Source organism: Theropithecus gelada, chromosome 9, assembly GCF_003255815.1.
Source record: "Theropithecus gelada isolate Dixy chromosome 9, Tgel_1.0, whole genome shotgun sequence".
Lineage (NCBI taxonomy): Eukaryota > Metazoa > Chordata > Mammalia > Primates > Cercopithecidae > Theropithecus > Theropithecus gelada.
The window spans coordinates 23723865-23739088 of record NC_037677.1 but is presented as its reverse complement, the minus strand read 5'-3'; the positions used below and the strand labels follow the sequence as shown (position 1 = coordinate 23739088).

At 36.7% G+C, this 15224-nt stretch overlaps 1 protein-coding gene across 1 annotated transcript in view; it reads left to right on the top strand.

Moving 5' to 3' along the window:
- The window catches only part of MYO3A (myosin IIIA), a 267913-nt gene that overhangs the window by 131829 nt on the left and 120860 nt on the right, over nucleotides 1-15224 (top strand). The window contains exons 11-14 of the mRNA XM_025396931.1: nucleotides 1166-1265; nucleotides 3009-3125; nucleotides 4357-4461; nucleotides 4565-4648. Of these exons, the coding sequence (XP_025252716.1) occupies nucleotides 1166-1265; nucleotides 3009-3125; nucleotides 4357-4461; nucleotides 4565-4648 (406 nt within the window). The remainder of the gene's footprint in view (nucleotides 1-1165; nucleotides 1266-3008; nucleotides 3126-4356; nucleotides 4462-4564; nucleotides 4649-15224) is intronic.

Genomic DNA, 15224 nt, shown 5'->3' with positions numbered 1-15224 from the left:
GGAAGCTGAGGCAGGAGAATCCCATGAACCTGGGAGGTAGAGGTTGCAGTGAGCCGAGATCGCGCCACTGCGTTCCAGCCTGGGTGACAGAGCAAGACTCATCTCCAAAAAAAAAAGTATACATAATTCTTTTGAGGATTTTTACTATAAAGCAAAGAAATAGAACAGCAGATGGAGGAAACTGGAAGTCAGGGGAGGGCAGTTTGTTGTTGTTTGTGGGATGGGTGATATAACAGAAAATTCAATGATGTAGGAATGAGAGAAAAAGCAGTGGGAATGATGTCCTTCCCTAAATGAGAGAGGACAGAAGCTATTATAGTAAACAAAAGGAGTAGTCGGCTTAGATACAGGACGGGGCAGTTTATTAATAGGCTTAAATTTCTAAGCAATAAGAAACCATTAAAGTTTTCTGAGTGAGTGTTAAGATTCTTAATAACCCTCATAATCTATATATTCCTTCCCCTTCTACCAAGGGGCAAATCCAGATACTTAAGAGTATATCCAAAAATAGATACCAGAAATACAATTATCCTCAAAATAAAATGGATGTCCAGAAAAGTTTAAATAAACCATTGTGTTTCTCTCAGCAATTTCTTCAGCCTTTGTGTTAAATCAAGATCTTTATGCTGTTTTTGAAACTTGTTGAAATGTTTTACTTTGAAAATAAACTTTTTGGTACATGAAATCTATTTTTACACACATCTAACCTTCTGAAAACTTGTAATGTGATTTATTTTGTATTCCTGTTAAATTTTGCTGAATAATAATTTAAAATGACCATACCTTGACCACCAGTGGCCTAACACCACCTCCAACAAAATTAGGAATGTAATGAATTCAAACCCTTCAGACTCATCACCTTGTTAACAGATTCGATCACACAGAAATTTAGAGGAAGCTTTAAAACAAATCATATAAAGATAGTTCTTAAAGGAAATTATGTACTATTGATCATCCATGAAGTAAATTCTGTAATTTGCATTTTTTCCAATGGAAAGGAGTAAACAAACAGTAAAGATCAAATATATTAGGATATTTTCTGGTATGTTATCATTGAATTTAATAAACAGATTCACAGAGGATTTTCAGTGTCATATGTATCTAAAACTTACTTCTACTATGATCAGTAATCAGTTCTTATATCAGAAAGCATTTTTCTCCACAGACATGAACGTATTTACACCAAGAAAGGGAACTTCAACTGGTCTCTAATATCCAATCTGAAGGATGTAGATGATTTAGCAACCCTAGAAGTTTTGGATGAGGTAAGAACTAATATCCAATCTGAAGGATGTAAATGATTTAGCAACCCTAGAAGTTTGGATGAGGTAAGAATTTCAGTTGAATTAAACTTAGACATTGCAGATGTTTTGTTAATTTATAGAAAACACAAGTATTGGTAGAAGGGGAAGGAATATATAGATTATGATGGTTATTAAGAGTCTTAACACTCACTCTGCCCATGTCTTCCATCTGTAAGTCTCATGCTTTCTTTGTCTCTTAGCTTCCTATTATTTCTCTTATCTTCAGTTTTAATCTATATAACTCAAATTTACAGATCTTTCCAGCCTAGTGTTCATTTTTTTCTGATGCTCAACTGTCAGGGGTGAAGTCCTCACAGTATAAGTTGTTAGGCCACAGATCTTCCTTCTTTTTCATTATTTGTGGGAGTCTCAAAGATATGATTTATTGTATTCAAAGAGCAGTCAGCCCACTGTAACCACCATGTGGTGGCCTCCCCCTTTTTCCTCTCTTGTTTCAGCTCTCAGTGGCTGTACCAGAAACTCCGAATACCTCAACAGCCTGTCTGTTACCATGGTCGGTGTTCTTCCTCATGGGATCACAAAACCCTTGTTTCACACAGCTTATCTTTCAGGGGTATTGAATTCTGCTTGGAACTCCTTATCCTAATTATCTCAGAGGTATTTCAAACATTTTTTGTGAAGGTACAGATCCAAGCTATTAAATTCTAGTCTCAGCCTCCTTTCCCCTCACCCTTCTTTATTCCACAGTTCTTTATTCCACGTAGTCAGATCATTAGAGAAATAAATGCCCTCTTTTTAGGACTTCTGTCCTGCCTGATGAACACCTTTTTTATTTTTTTTACACTGCTGATACATGCCTGAGCATTTGACTCAGAAATGTACCAATCAAGAGCTAAGTTCTGAATAGAGGTAGTCATTTGGTAAATTTAGGATTGTATAAACAACTCAAGTACTTCCTCAGAATAATCTCAAGATCATCAAACATCTTGAAATCAAATCATGTTGGCAAGTCAGAGACTGCAGACACCTTTCTGAATTCTTACATATAAAATTTTTTAATAATGTGAATTCCTAGGCTTGTGGATTGCAAAGAAGTTTTCACTATATTAATATATTAAATGGTAGATTTGTTTCTGTTGTCTATGTTTTATTTTTAGTTTCTTTTTGGACCTAAGATATTTTGCTCCTCTCTTGTGTCATGTACTATAAATGGTGGTTTTCGACATTATCAACCCCAATTCATTTACTCAAATGACTTATCAACTATGAAAATTACGTTTAAAAATTTTTCACAGTACTTCATAAAGCCAAAAGTCTGAAAAAAAAAAAAAAAGGGACTAGGACATTCCATAAAGCCACTGGATCACCTTGATTTGAAATTAAATCATGTTCATTCCATCTTCCCTTCCCTTTTCTCTTTACTTCGTTGTTAATCTTTACGTCACTTACTGCTATTACTTCTTTTCTTGAAAGCATTATATATTTAAAATTCCTGTGACATATAATATGTCCTCTGGAAAATGCAGGTAACAATGACATCCACCATCTCAAAACCAAAAGAAATGCCTGTCAAGTGAATGAGTAGTTGCAAACCTGATGTTATATATTTTTTACTATCAATGTGTCTATTTTTCTAATCCTTGGTCCAGATTCCAGATGTTCTGTTTATTATTGTTTACTTTTTAAGTTGTAGTTGACCACAAATAATTTTTAAGAAGGAGAAATTATTTTATTTTATTGCAGAATACAGTCTCAGAGCAACTTGAGAAGTGTTATTCCAGAGATCAGATCTATATCTATGTGGGAGACATACTCATTGCTCTTAACCCTTTTCAGAGTCTGGATCTTTACTCCACAAAGGTATGTCATATGGGGTGCATTCTCTTACTTCATACACATAATTATACATTCAGATACTTAAATTAATTTAAATGAATGCCAGAAAAATTTTATCCACTATTTTGAATAAACAGTTATATAATTGTTATTAAAACATAGAACTAGGAAAAGTAGAAGATGGAGTCAATCTGGGTGCAGTTTGTGGTCTTCCTTTCTCCAAATGTGTGTGCCAGAGTGTTTATTACATTCAGTTACTGGTAACGGATCTACATTAAATATTGTGTCACTAAACAGATGCCTTTAAAAGCATATACTTAAGTCTGCTTTAAAAGGTATGTACTTAATGTATGTCTGCCACTGAACCGAGTATGGGAGCGTCAAAAGTATAATTACATTGTTTATGTAGATAATACATACTTAATGGCTACAAAAATTGTCACTATGAGTTAAAAATGCCTTTTGATGTATTATTGGCTTCATTAATATCACACACATGTTTTATGAATATGAATATATAATTATCAACTATTCAACCCCTAATGGCTTAAATATAGAATACTATTCTGGAATTAAACAAGGTTCTTTTTCATTTTTAATTGGACTCATTCTCTTCTGGCTATTTGTGTACTCCAGAAAATTATTTAATACTGTTCCTAATAGTTATTTTTGTGTGTGAAAAGTACATATCTCTGTCATCTTTTACCATCCTAAAATTTATAGGAATAACAGTAAATTTATGAGCCCTGACCTATGTTTCAGAAGATTCGGGTTTTAGTGCAATCCTACTATCAATTCACTGTGTGATCATGGACAAATCAAATGAGAGAATGTATGTTAAATGATGTGAAAGGAAAAACATGGTGGTCATATGTGAGACATTATTATATCCAAGGAGCAGTTAACAAACTGAAACCTGATCGTCTTATTTTTAATGAATGCTTTCACTTAAGTAAATAATGGAATTTTGAAACCTTACATTCTGCTTTGGAAGTACAATGCAGAATCTTTTAAATTATTTTGTGTCATATCATATTTCTGGGCTGTTTTGTGTCAGGCTTTTATTTTACATAGTTATACATTTAGATATATGTGTAATATGTGTGTAACATGTATGTAATAATGTTTTGGTGGTATAAAATGGCATTTTTATTTATACTTTGCTTTAAAAATTGGAGCTATATTTGTAAATAATTCAGGACTTAAAAACAAAAAAAACAAAAAGCCCTACAAATGTATTCTTTTTAACCCTTAGCATTCCAAACTATATATTGGATCAAAGAGAACTGCCAGTCCTCCTCACATTTTTGCAATGGCTGACTTAGGATATCAATCTATGATAACATATAATTCAGATCAGGTAAGAAGAGTCTCCCATTCTTAGAAATTTACCTCATAGTTACTTAAATGTCACCTGAATTTTGAGGATAAGGTCTTCTCACAGTTTTCTTTTCTATGTGTAGTGCATTGTTATTTCTGGAGAAAGTGGTGCTGGAAAGACAGAAAGTGCTCATCTTTTAGTTCAGCAGCTGACAGTGCTTGGAAAGGTATAATTCATTTTTTTCTCTGTCCCATCAGAAATATTTATTGAATTTCAGAACTTAATATAACTCATTAATATTCTCTAGTATCTCACATTTAATAATGTACAGAAATTTTAAAATACAGTTGTTATCCTTTGAGAGTTTAAAATAATGAGCAATATGAAAAGCATGTACTCTGTTTTGAGGATTTTCTAACTTTTAGCACACTTATTAGCAAAGCTTATAAATGTGATTTTCATTCTTTTTAGTCCCAGTGCATTTATTGAATGCTTTCTTTACTTTTTCTCCTTTTGTTGCTAGCAGGTTAAAAGACAGTCAACATACAAAAATCAGTTGTATTTACATACTATATGTGTATACTAGCAATGGTCCATTACAAATTGAATCTTAAAAGTGCCATTAACAATAAAATAAAAAAACCATGACCTATGTAGATCTAAATATTATTATATACGTGCAAGATTTGTATGCTGAAAACTGAAAGAGTTAAAAGAAATAAAAGACCTAAATAAACGAAGAGGTGTATCATGATCATGGATTAAATGACTCAATGTTATTAAGATGTCAGTCTTCCACAAATTGATCTGTAGATATAATGCAGTTATGATAAAAATCCAATCAGGATTTTTTTTTTTTTTTTTTTGGTGGGAATTGACAAGGTGACTCCAAAATATATAATGAAAGGCAAGGGAACTAGAATAACCAAACAATCTTGAGAAAGAGCAAAGTTGGAGGATTCATACTACCTTATTTCCAGACTCGCTGTAAAGCTGCAATAGTCAAGACAGTGTGTCATTAAACAGAATAGAGAGGCTACTCGCATATGGTTTATTGATTTTTGACAAAGGTGTAAAATTCATTAATTAAGAAAGGTGGTCTTTTCAACAAATGGTGTTGAAATAATTGGATAGTCCCATACAAAAAAATTAACATCAATCTATACTCACATGTTATACAAATTTTTAACTCAAAATGCATCATAGATCTAAACATAAAACCAAAAGCCATAAAATTACTACAGGAAAACATAGGAAAAGTTTTTGTGATGTTGAGTTAGGTGAAAGAGTTCTTAGATTCAACTCAAAATGCATAATTTATAAATGGAAAAATTTGATTTTGTCAAAATTAAGAATGTCTGTTCTCTGATGACACTGTTACAAAAATGAAAACACAACCCACAGACTCAGAGAAAATATTTGCAAGGCACACAACTAATAAAGGACTTGAATCTAGACTATATAAAAAAAAACTAATAAAACTCAATAAGAAATGAAATGACAATTTAAAAACAAACATAATGTTTGAACAGTCACTTCACCAAAGATAATTATGTATGGTACATAAACAAATGAAAAGTTGCTCAACATCAGTATCATTTGGGAATGCAAGTTAAAACCACAAGAAAACACTATTACAAAACTATTAAAATGACTGAAATGGCTAGCTTTTTCTAATCTAACAGTACCAAATACTGACAGAGATATGTGTATTACTCCATTCTCACACTGCTGTAAAGAACTTTCCGAGACTGGGTAATTTATAAAGGAAAGAGGTTTAATTGACTCACCGTTTTGCATGACTGGGAGGCCTCAGGAAACTTACAATCATGGCAGAAGGTGAAGGGGAAACAAGGACCCTCTTCACATGGCAGCAGGAGAGAGAAGAGTGAGAGAAGGAGGAACTTGCCCAACACTTATGAAACCATCAGATCTTGTGAGAATTCACTCACTATCACGAGAACAGCATGGGGGAAACTGCCCCATAATCCAATCACCTCCCTCCCTTGACATGTGGGGATTACAGGTCCTTCCCTAGACATGTGGGGATTACAAATCAAGATGAGATTTTGGTGGAGACATAGAGCCAAATGATATCAACATGTGTTACCGAAACACCAGGGGTTTGGTCTAGGTCCTGCTACTTGCTGCGCAGAAAGCCAATGACTGAGATGATGAGTATTGCCAAAGAAGTAGGCTTTAATCAGGTGTTGCACCCGGGAAATGGGAGCTGTCTCAAATCTATCTCTTTGATCAATTAAAACTAGGGGTTTACATAACAGGGAAGACATGTAAGAATGTATAAGAACACAGAAACTAGGGAGAGACAAGGAAGCAATAATGATGAATGAGGGGTCTGCATCTTATTGTCTGGATGTGGTGATCTATGGAGTTTCAGTTCTTTGATACTTTTTTTTGAGAGGCCTGAAGGTGGTTTCCTCAGGAGGGAAATCAGATAAAACAAATTGTAAAGTTCAAGCTCCAAGACCAGAAGGGTCAATTTTCCATGTTTATTTAAAGAAAAGAATCTATGGGACTATTGGGTTTCATATGGAGCAACTGTATTTCTGGTGAGAATGCAAAGTGGTACAGCCACTTTGGAAAACAGTTTGGATGTTTCTTATAAGCTACACTTACCATACAACCCAGCAGTTCTACTGCTATGTGTTTATCTGTGCTATGTGCCTTTCTGTATAGACTATGAAAACCTTTACAGAAACCTATAGACAAAGATTTATAGAGACTTTATTTACAAACTCCAGAAAGTGGAATAAACAAACTATAGTATATTAATACAGTGAAATATTACTCAGCAATAAAAAGAAATAAACATTGAGTCCAGGAGTTCAAGACCAGCCTGGGCAACATAGCAAGACCTCTATGAAAAAATTTAGAACTTAGCCAGGCATGATTGCACATGCCTACAGTCCCAGCTACTTGGGAAGCTGAAGTGGAAGGATTGTTTGAACTATGGAGGTCAAGGCTGCAGTGAGCTATGGTGGCACCACCGCACTCCAGCCTGGGTGACAGAGCAAGACCCTGTCTCAAAAATAGAAAAAGAACAAACATTGATACAAGCAATAATGAATTCCATTAAATTATTGTTGGATGAGGCCAGGTGCTGTGGCTCACGCCTATAGTCCCAGCACTTTGGGAGGCCGAGGCAGGCAGATCAAGAGGTCAGGAGATCAAGACCATCCTGCTAACATGGTAAAACCCCGTCTCTACTAAAAATACAAAAAATTAGCCGGGCGTGGTGGCAGGTGCCTGTAATCCCAGCTACTTGGGAGACTGAGGCAGAAAATGGCATGAACCTGGGAGATGTGAATGGTGTGAATCTGGGAGGCAGAGCTTGCAGTGAGCCAAAATCATGCCACTGCACTCCAGCCTGGGCAACAGTGCAAGACTCCGTCTCAAAAAAAAAAATTGTTTTTGGATGAAGCTCAAATGTATTATGCAAGTGGAAGAAGCATTATGCAAGTCGGGCACGGTGGCTCATGCCTGTAATCCCAGCACTTTGGGAGGCTGAGGTAGGTGGATCACCTGAGTCAGGAGTTCAAGACCAGCCTGGACAATATGGTGAAACCCCATCTCTACTAAAAATACAAAAATTAGCTGGGCATGGTGGCAGGTGCCTGTAATCCCAGCTACGCGGGAGGCTGAGGCAGGCAGAATTACTTGAACCTGGGAGGTGGAAGTTGCAGTGAGCTGAGATCGCACCACTGCACTCCAGCCTGGGCGACAGTGCGAGACTCCATCTCAAAAAAAAAAAAAAAAATTGTTTTTGGATGAAGCTAAAATGCATTATGCAAGTGAAGAAGCCAGAATCAAAAGACTGCATAATGTGTGATTCAGTTTACATGCCATTCTTGCAAATTTAAAACAGTACAGACAGAAACAGATCAGTGATTATCAGGAAATGGGGGTGGAGAGAGGGATTGACTGCAAAGAGTCACAAGACAATTTGGGGTGGTGAAGGAATTATGCTATATGTAGACTGTGATGGGGGTAACATGATGGCACATGTAAAAACTCTCAGCGCTGTACAGTATAAAGGATGACTCTTACTGTATGTAAATTATACCTTAATTTTTTTAAAAAAGGAAGTTGAGGATAGACACTTTGATTTTCCAGGTAAAGATCTTACAATAAGATAAAATTGTACTTTAATGACGCTAATGGCCAAAAAAGAAAAAAAAATTGTTTACAATTTATGCCTGTAAAAATTTTTATTACGATCTACATAGTTATAATTTGCCATGTTAAAATTTTTGCCAATTCTGTGAGGAATCTTGCGTTACAAAACACCAATAGGTTGAAGGTTAAACCTAATCTGTCTATAAAAGATTGAGGCTGCACAGTTCAAAACAACTGCTTAATTGAATTTAATTCACTATTGTAAAAGGGGTTGAGTTTTTTATTTGATTCTCCACTTGGTCACTGTTGGTGTAGAGAAGAGCTACTGATTTGTGTACATTTATCTCATATCTGGAAACTTTGCTGAATTCTTTTATCAGTTCTAGGAATTTTCTGGAGGAGTACTTAGGGTTTTCAAGGTACATGATCATATCATCAGCAAACAGTGACAGTCTGACTTTCTTTTTACTGATTTGGATGCCCTTTATTTCTTCCTTTTCACTGATTGCTCTGGCTAGGACTTCCAGTGCTATGTTGAAGACAGGTGGTGAGAATGGGGATCCTTTTCTTGTTCCCATTCTCAGAGGGAATGCTTTCGACATTTCCCCATTCAGTATTATGTTGGCTGTGGGTTTGTCATAGATGGCTTTTATTACGTTAAGATGTGTCCCTTGTATGCCAATTTTGCTGAGAATTTTAATCATAAAGGGATGCTGGGTTTTGTCAAATGCTTTTCCTGCATCTGTTGAGATGATCATGTGATTTTTGTTTTTAATTCTGTTTATGTGGTGTATCACATTTATTGACCTGCATATGTTAAACCGTCCCTGCATCCCTGGTATGAAACCCATTTGATCATGGTGGATTATCTTTTTGATATGTTGTTGGATTCAGTTAGCTAGTGTTTTGTTAAGGATTTTAGCATCTTTGTTCATCAAGGATATAGGTCTGTAGTTTTCTTTTTTGGTTATATCCTTTCCTGGTTTTGGTATTAGGGTGATGCTGGCTTCATAGAATGAATTAGGGACAGTTCCTTCTTTCTCTATCTTGTGGAATAGTGTCAAAAAGGTTGATGCCAATTCTTTAATGTCTGGTAGAATTCGAGAATTCAGCTGTGAATCCATCTGGTCCTGGACTTTTTTTTTTTTTTTTTTGGTAATTTTAAAATTACAATTTCAATCTTGCTGCTTGTTATTCGTCTGTTCAGAGTATTTAATTCTTCCTGATTTAAGCTACAAGGGTTGTATTTTTCCAGAAATTTATTCATCTCTTCTAGGTTTTCTAGTTTATGTGTGTAAAGGTGTTTATAGTAGCCTTGAGTGGTCTTTTGTATTTCAGCGGTGTCAGTTGTAATATCTCCTGTTTCATTTCTGAATGAGGTTATTTGAATTTTTTCTGGTTTTTTCCTGGTTAATCTTGCTAATGGTCTATCAATTTCATTTATCTTTTCAAAGAACCAGGTTTTTGTTTCATTTATCTTTTGTGGGGTTTTTTGTTTGTTTGTTTCAGTTTCGTATAGTTCTGCTCTGATCTTGGTTATTTCCTTTCTTCTGCTAGGTTTGGGTTTGGTTTGGTTTGTTTCTCTAGTTCCTTGAGGTGAGACCTTAGAATGTCAGTTTGTGTCCTTTCAGTTTTTTTTTTTTTTTTTGACATAGGCATTTAGGGCTACGAACTTTCCTTTTAGCACCGCCTTTGCTGTATCCTAGAGGTTTTGATAGGTTGTGTCATTATTTTTGTTCAGTTCGAAGAACTTTTTAATTTCCATCTTGATTTTGTTTTTGACCCAGTGCTCATTTGGGAGCAGGTTGTTTGATTTCCATGTATTTGCATTCTGATCTGAGAGAGTGCTTGATATAACGTCAATTTTCTTAAATTTATTGAGGCTTGTTTTATAGCTTATCATACGGTCTGTCTTGGAGAAAGTTCCATGCATTGTTGAATAGAATGTATACTTTGTGGTTGTTGGATGAATGTTCTGTATGTATCTGTTAAGACTATTTGTTCCAAGATGTAGTTTAAATCCATTGTTTCTTTGTTGACTTTCTGCCTTGATGACCTGTCTAGTGCTGTCAGTGGAGTATTGAAGGCTCCCACTATAATTGTGTTGCTGTCTATCTCATTTCTTAGGTCTATAGTAATTGCTTTATAGATCTGCGATCTCCAGTGTTAGGTGCATATATGTTTAGGATTGCGGTATTTTCCTCTTGGACAAGGCCTTTTATCTTTATATAATGTTCCTCTTTGTCTCTTTTAAAGTTTGTTTTGTCTGATATAATAATAGCTACTTTGCTGGCTTTTGGTGTCCATTTGCATGAAATGCCTTTTTCCACCCCTTTACTTTAAGTTTATGTGAGTCTTTATGTGTTAGGTGAGTCCCCCAAAGGCAGCAGATAGTTGGTTGTTGAGTTCTTATCCATTCTGCAATTCTGTATCTTTTAAGTGGAGCATTTAGGACATTTACATTCAATGTTAGTATTGAGATGTGAGGTACCTGCATTCGTCATGCTATGTTTCCTGGTACTTTAGTTTTTGGTTTTGTTTCTGCTTTTAATTTGTATTTTTGTTTCATAAGTCCTGTGTGATTTATGCTTTAAAGAGGTTCTGTTTTGATGTGCTTCCAGGATTCATTTTAAGATTTAGAGCTCCTTTTAGCAGTTCTTATAGTGGTGACTTGGTAATGGCAAATTCTCTCAGCATTTGTTCATCTGAAAAAGATTGTCTCTTTCCTTCATATATGATGCTTAGTTTTGCCGGATACAAAATTCTTGGCTGATAATTGTTTTGTTTCATTAGGCTGAAAATAGGGCCCCAATTCCTTCTAGCTTGTAAGGTTTCTGCTGAGAAATCTGCCATTAATCTGTAGGTTTTCCTTTATAGGTTACCTGGTATTTCTGTCTCACAGCTCTTAAGATTCTTTCCTTCATCTTAACTTTGGATAACCTGATGAGATGACAGTGTGCCTAGATGAAGACCTTATTGTGATGAATTTCCCGGGTGTTCTTTGTGCTTCTTGTATTTGGATGTCTAGGTCTCTAGCAAGGCCAGGGAAATTTTCCTTGATTATCCCCACAAATATATTTTCCAAGCCTTTAGAATTCTCTTCTTCCTCAGGAACAGCGATTATTTTTAGGTTTTGTTGTTTAACCAAAGTAATCCCAGACTTCTTGGAGGCTTTGTTCATATTTTCTTATTCTTGTTCTTTTTTCTTTGTCTTTGTTGGATTGGGTTAATTTGAAGACTTTGTCTTTGAGCTCTGAATTTCTTTCTTCTACTTGTTCAGTTATATTGCTGAGACTTTTCACAGTATTTTGCATCTCTAAAAGTGTATCCAAAGTTTCCCAAATTTTTGATTGCTTTTTCTTTAAGTTATTTATTTCCTTGAATATTTCTCCCTTCACTTCTTTTATCATTTTTCAGATTTCCTTGTATTGAGCTTCACCTTTCTCTGGTCCCTCCCTGATTAGCTTAATAACTAACCTCTTGAATTCTTTCTCAGGTAAATCTTTTTTGTTTGTTTGTTTGTTTTCAGTTCAGATCCATTGCTGGTGAACTAGTGTGATTTTTTGTTGTTGTTGTTGGGGGTGTTGCAGAGCCTTGTTTTGTCATATTACCAGGGGTGGTTTTCTGGTTCCTTTTTATTTGAGTAGGCTCTGTCAGAGGGAAAGTCTAGGGCTGAAGGCTGTTATTCAGACTCTTTTGTCCCACAGGGTGTTCCCTCGATGTAGTTCTCTTCCTCTTTTCTATGGATGTGGCTTCCTGTGAGCTGAACTGCAGTGATTGTTGTCTCTCTTCTGGGTCAAGCCACCCAGCAAGTCTGCCCAGCTCCGGGCTACTACTGGGGGTTGTCCACACAGAGTCCTATGATGTCAACTGTCTATGGGTCTCTCAGCCATGGATACCAGCACCTGTGCTGGTGGAGGTGATGGGGGGAGTGCAGTGGACTCGATGAGGGTTCTTAGCTTTGGTGGTTTAATGCTCTATTTTTGTGCTGGTTGACCTCCTGCCAGGAGGTGGCACTTTCAGAAAGTATCAGCTGTGGTAGTATGGGGTGGAACCGGCCGTGAGTGGGGCCCTAGAACTCCCAAGATTATATGCCGTTTTTTTTCTGCTACCAGGGTGGGTAGGGAAGGACCATCAGGTGGGGGCAGGGCCAGGTGTGTTAGAGTTCAGACTCTCCTTGGGTGGGTCTTGCTGTGGCTGCTGTGTGGGAATGGGGGTAAGATTCCCAGGTTCCTGGAGTTGGGTACCTAGGGGGATTATGACTGCTTCTGCTGAGTCATGCAGGTTGTCAGGGAAATGGAGGAAAGCTGGCAGTCAAAGGCCTCACCCAGCTCCCACGCAAACTGAAGAGTGGATCTCACTCCCACCATGCCCCCCGCAACAGCTGAGTCTGTTTCCAGGCAGAGGGTGAAATGGGCTTGAAAACCTGCCCCAGGCTATCCTCCTCCCAGCTGCAAAAGAAAAGTGCTTGGCTCTTCCCCTGCTTGTGGAGTCTACACACCAGATTTGCACACTCCCCCGAGTTCTGGCCAGGCTTCTTGCCAGGTCAAACTGTTACAAAGTTCAGCTAAAGAGTTCCTTATCCCCATGCAGTTTTACCCTCTGCTCCTCTGGCCACCCTCCCCTTGGATCCCTGTGGTGCCAGGCAGGAGTGGCCTGCTAGGGGACCCAGGAAGCTCCCAGGGTTTTTCTGCTGCTTCCTCTACCCCTATATTTCGCTTGGCTCTCCAAATGGATTCGGTTCCATGTAAAGTCAGAAACTTCTCCCACCTTCAGCTTCTCAGCTTCTCCAGTGGGGATGTGTGTTCAGGAGAAGAGGGTCTTCTTCTCCCACTTCTGCAGTTGGGGCACTCACAGTATTTGGAGGGTCTCTCAGGTCCTGCGGGAGTGGTCCACTTCCTTCAGGGGGTCTGTGGGTCCTCTTGAGATTGCTGGTTTGTTCTTGCATTAATCCGGAGCTAAAATTCACAGTGCAAGCTCCTGTACGCTGCCCTGTCTGGAGCTGCAATCCAGTCCTGTCTCCCATCTGCTATGATGATTGACCCTTCCTGGGATTGTTTTTTTCTATTTCTGTGAAGAATGCCTTGGGATCTTGATAAGGATTGCACTGATTCTGTATATTTGGGTAGTATGGATATTTTAACAACATTAATTCTTCTGATCCCTGAGATATATTTTCATTTATTTGTGTCTTCCTCAACTTCTTTCATCACTGTTTTACAGTTTTCAGTGTATAGATCTTTCACCTCCTTGGTTAAATTTATTCCTAATGTTTTATTTTTATGCTTTTGTTAATGGGATTGCTTTCTTGATTTATTTTTCAGTTAGGTTATTATTTATGTATAAAAATGTTACTTACTTTTATATGTTGATTTTGTATCCTAAAATTCTATTGAGTTATTACTTCTAACAGTTATTTTGTGGGATATTTGGGGCTTTTTACAGGTAGGATCACGTTATCTGCAAATGCAGTAGTCTCCACTTATCCCCACAGGGGATATGATCCAAGATACACTTGTGGTTGCCAGAAACTGCAGATAATATCAAGCCCTATATATACTGTTTTTTCCTAAACATCCCTATGATAAAGTTTAAATTATAAATTAGGCACAATACAAGATTAACAACAATAACTAAAAATAAAATATAACACTATACTGTAGTAAACATCATATGAATATGATATCTCTCTCTCTCTCTCTTTCAAAATACCTTAGTGTCACTTGTTTTAGGGGATCCCTTGCTGACTTCTTTGTGTAGGCTCAATGCTTTCTGGTTCAACCACTGACACCAATCAGAAAACATTTTCTGTTCATGTCTTCCACCCACAAATGTAACGCCTTCTTATCTTAACTAAGTGCTGATCATGCACTATGACTATGACTTTTGCAATATGATATGTGACGGTAAAACTAGCACAAGTTTCTTTTTCCTTCTTCACAATTTAACAGATAGTAGACCTCAACATACAATATTTTTTCTTCCCTTATGAAGTCAAGAACTTTCACCTTTTCACTTCAAGCAGGCAAATATGGTTTCTCTTTGACATATTCAAATTGTCAGCATCACTACTCTTGTGCTTTGGGGCCATTAAGTAAAATAAAAATTATTTGATGGCCAGAACTGTGATACTGTGACAGCTGATCTGATAACTGAGAGGACTACTAAGTTGGCTGACAGGTGGGTAGCGTATACAACGTGGATACGTTGGGCAAAGGAAGGATTCACTTTCCAGGTGGGACAGAATACGGTGGCACAGATTTAATCACACTACTCTGAATGGCATGCAATTTAAAACTTAGAAATTATTTATTTCTGGAATTTTTCATTTAATAGTTTTAGACCATGGTTGACTGCAGGTCAACTTCTTCCTTTCTGATTTGGGTACCTTTTATTTCTTTATCTTGTCTGATTGTTCTTATTAGTACTTCCAGTACTATGTTGAATAGAAGTGATAAGAGTGGGTATTTTTTTGCGTTGTAATAGATACTATTGGAAAAGCTTTTAGTTTCTCCTCATTGATTATAATGTTAGCTGTGGATTTTTCATACATTCCCTGTATTATGTTGAGGAATTTTCTATACCTAAACTGTTGAGAGTCCACATCAAGAAAAGATGTTGTGGTATCTTAAATGGTCTTCTATAACTCATACATATGATGTAGA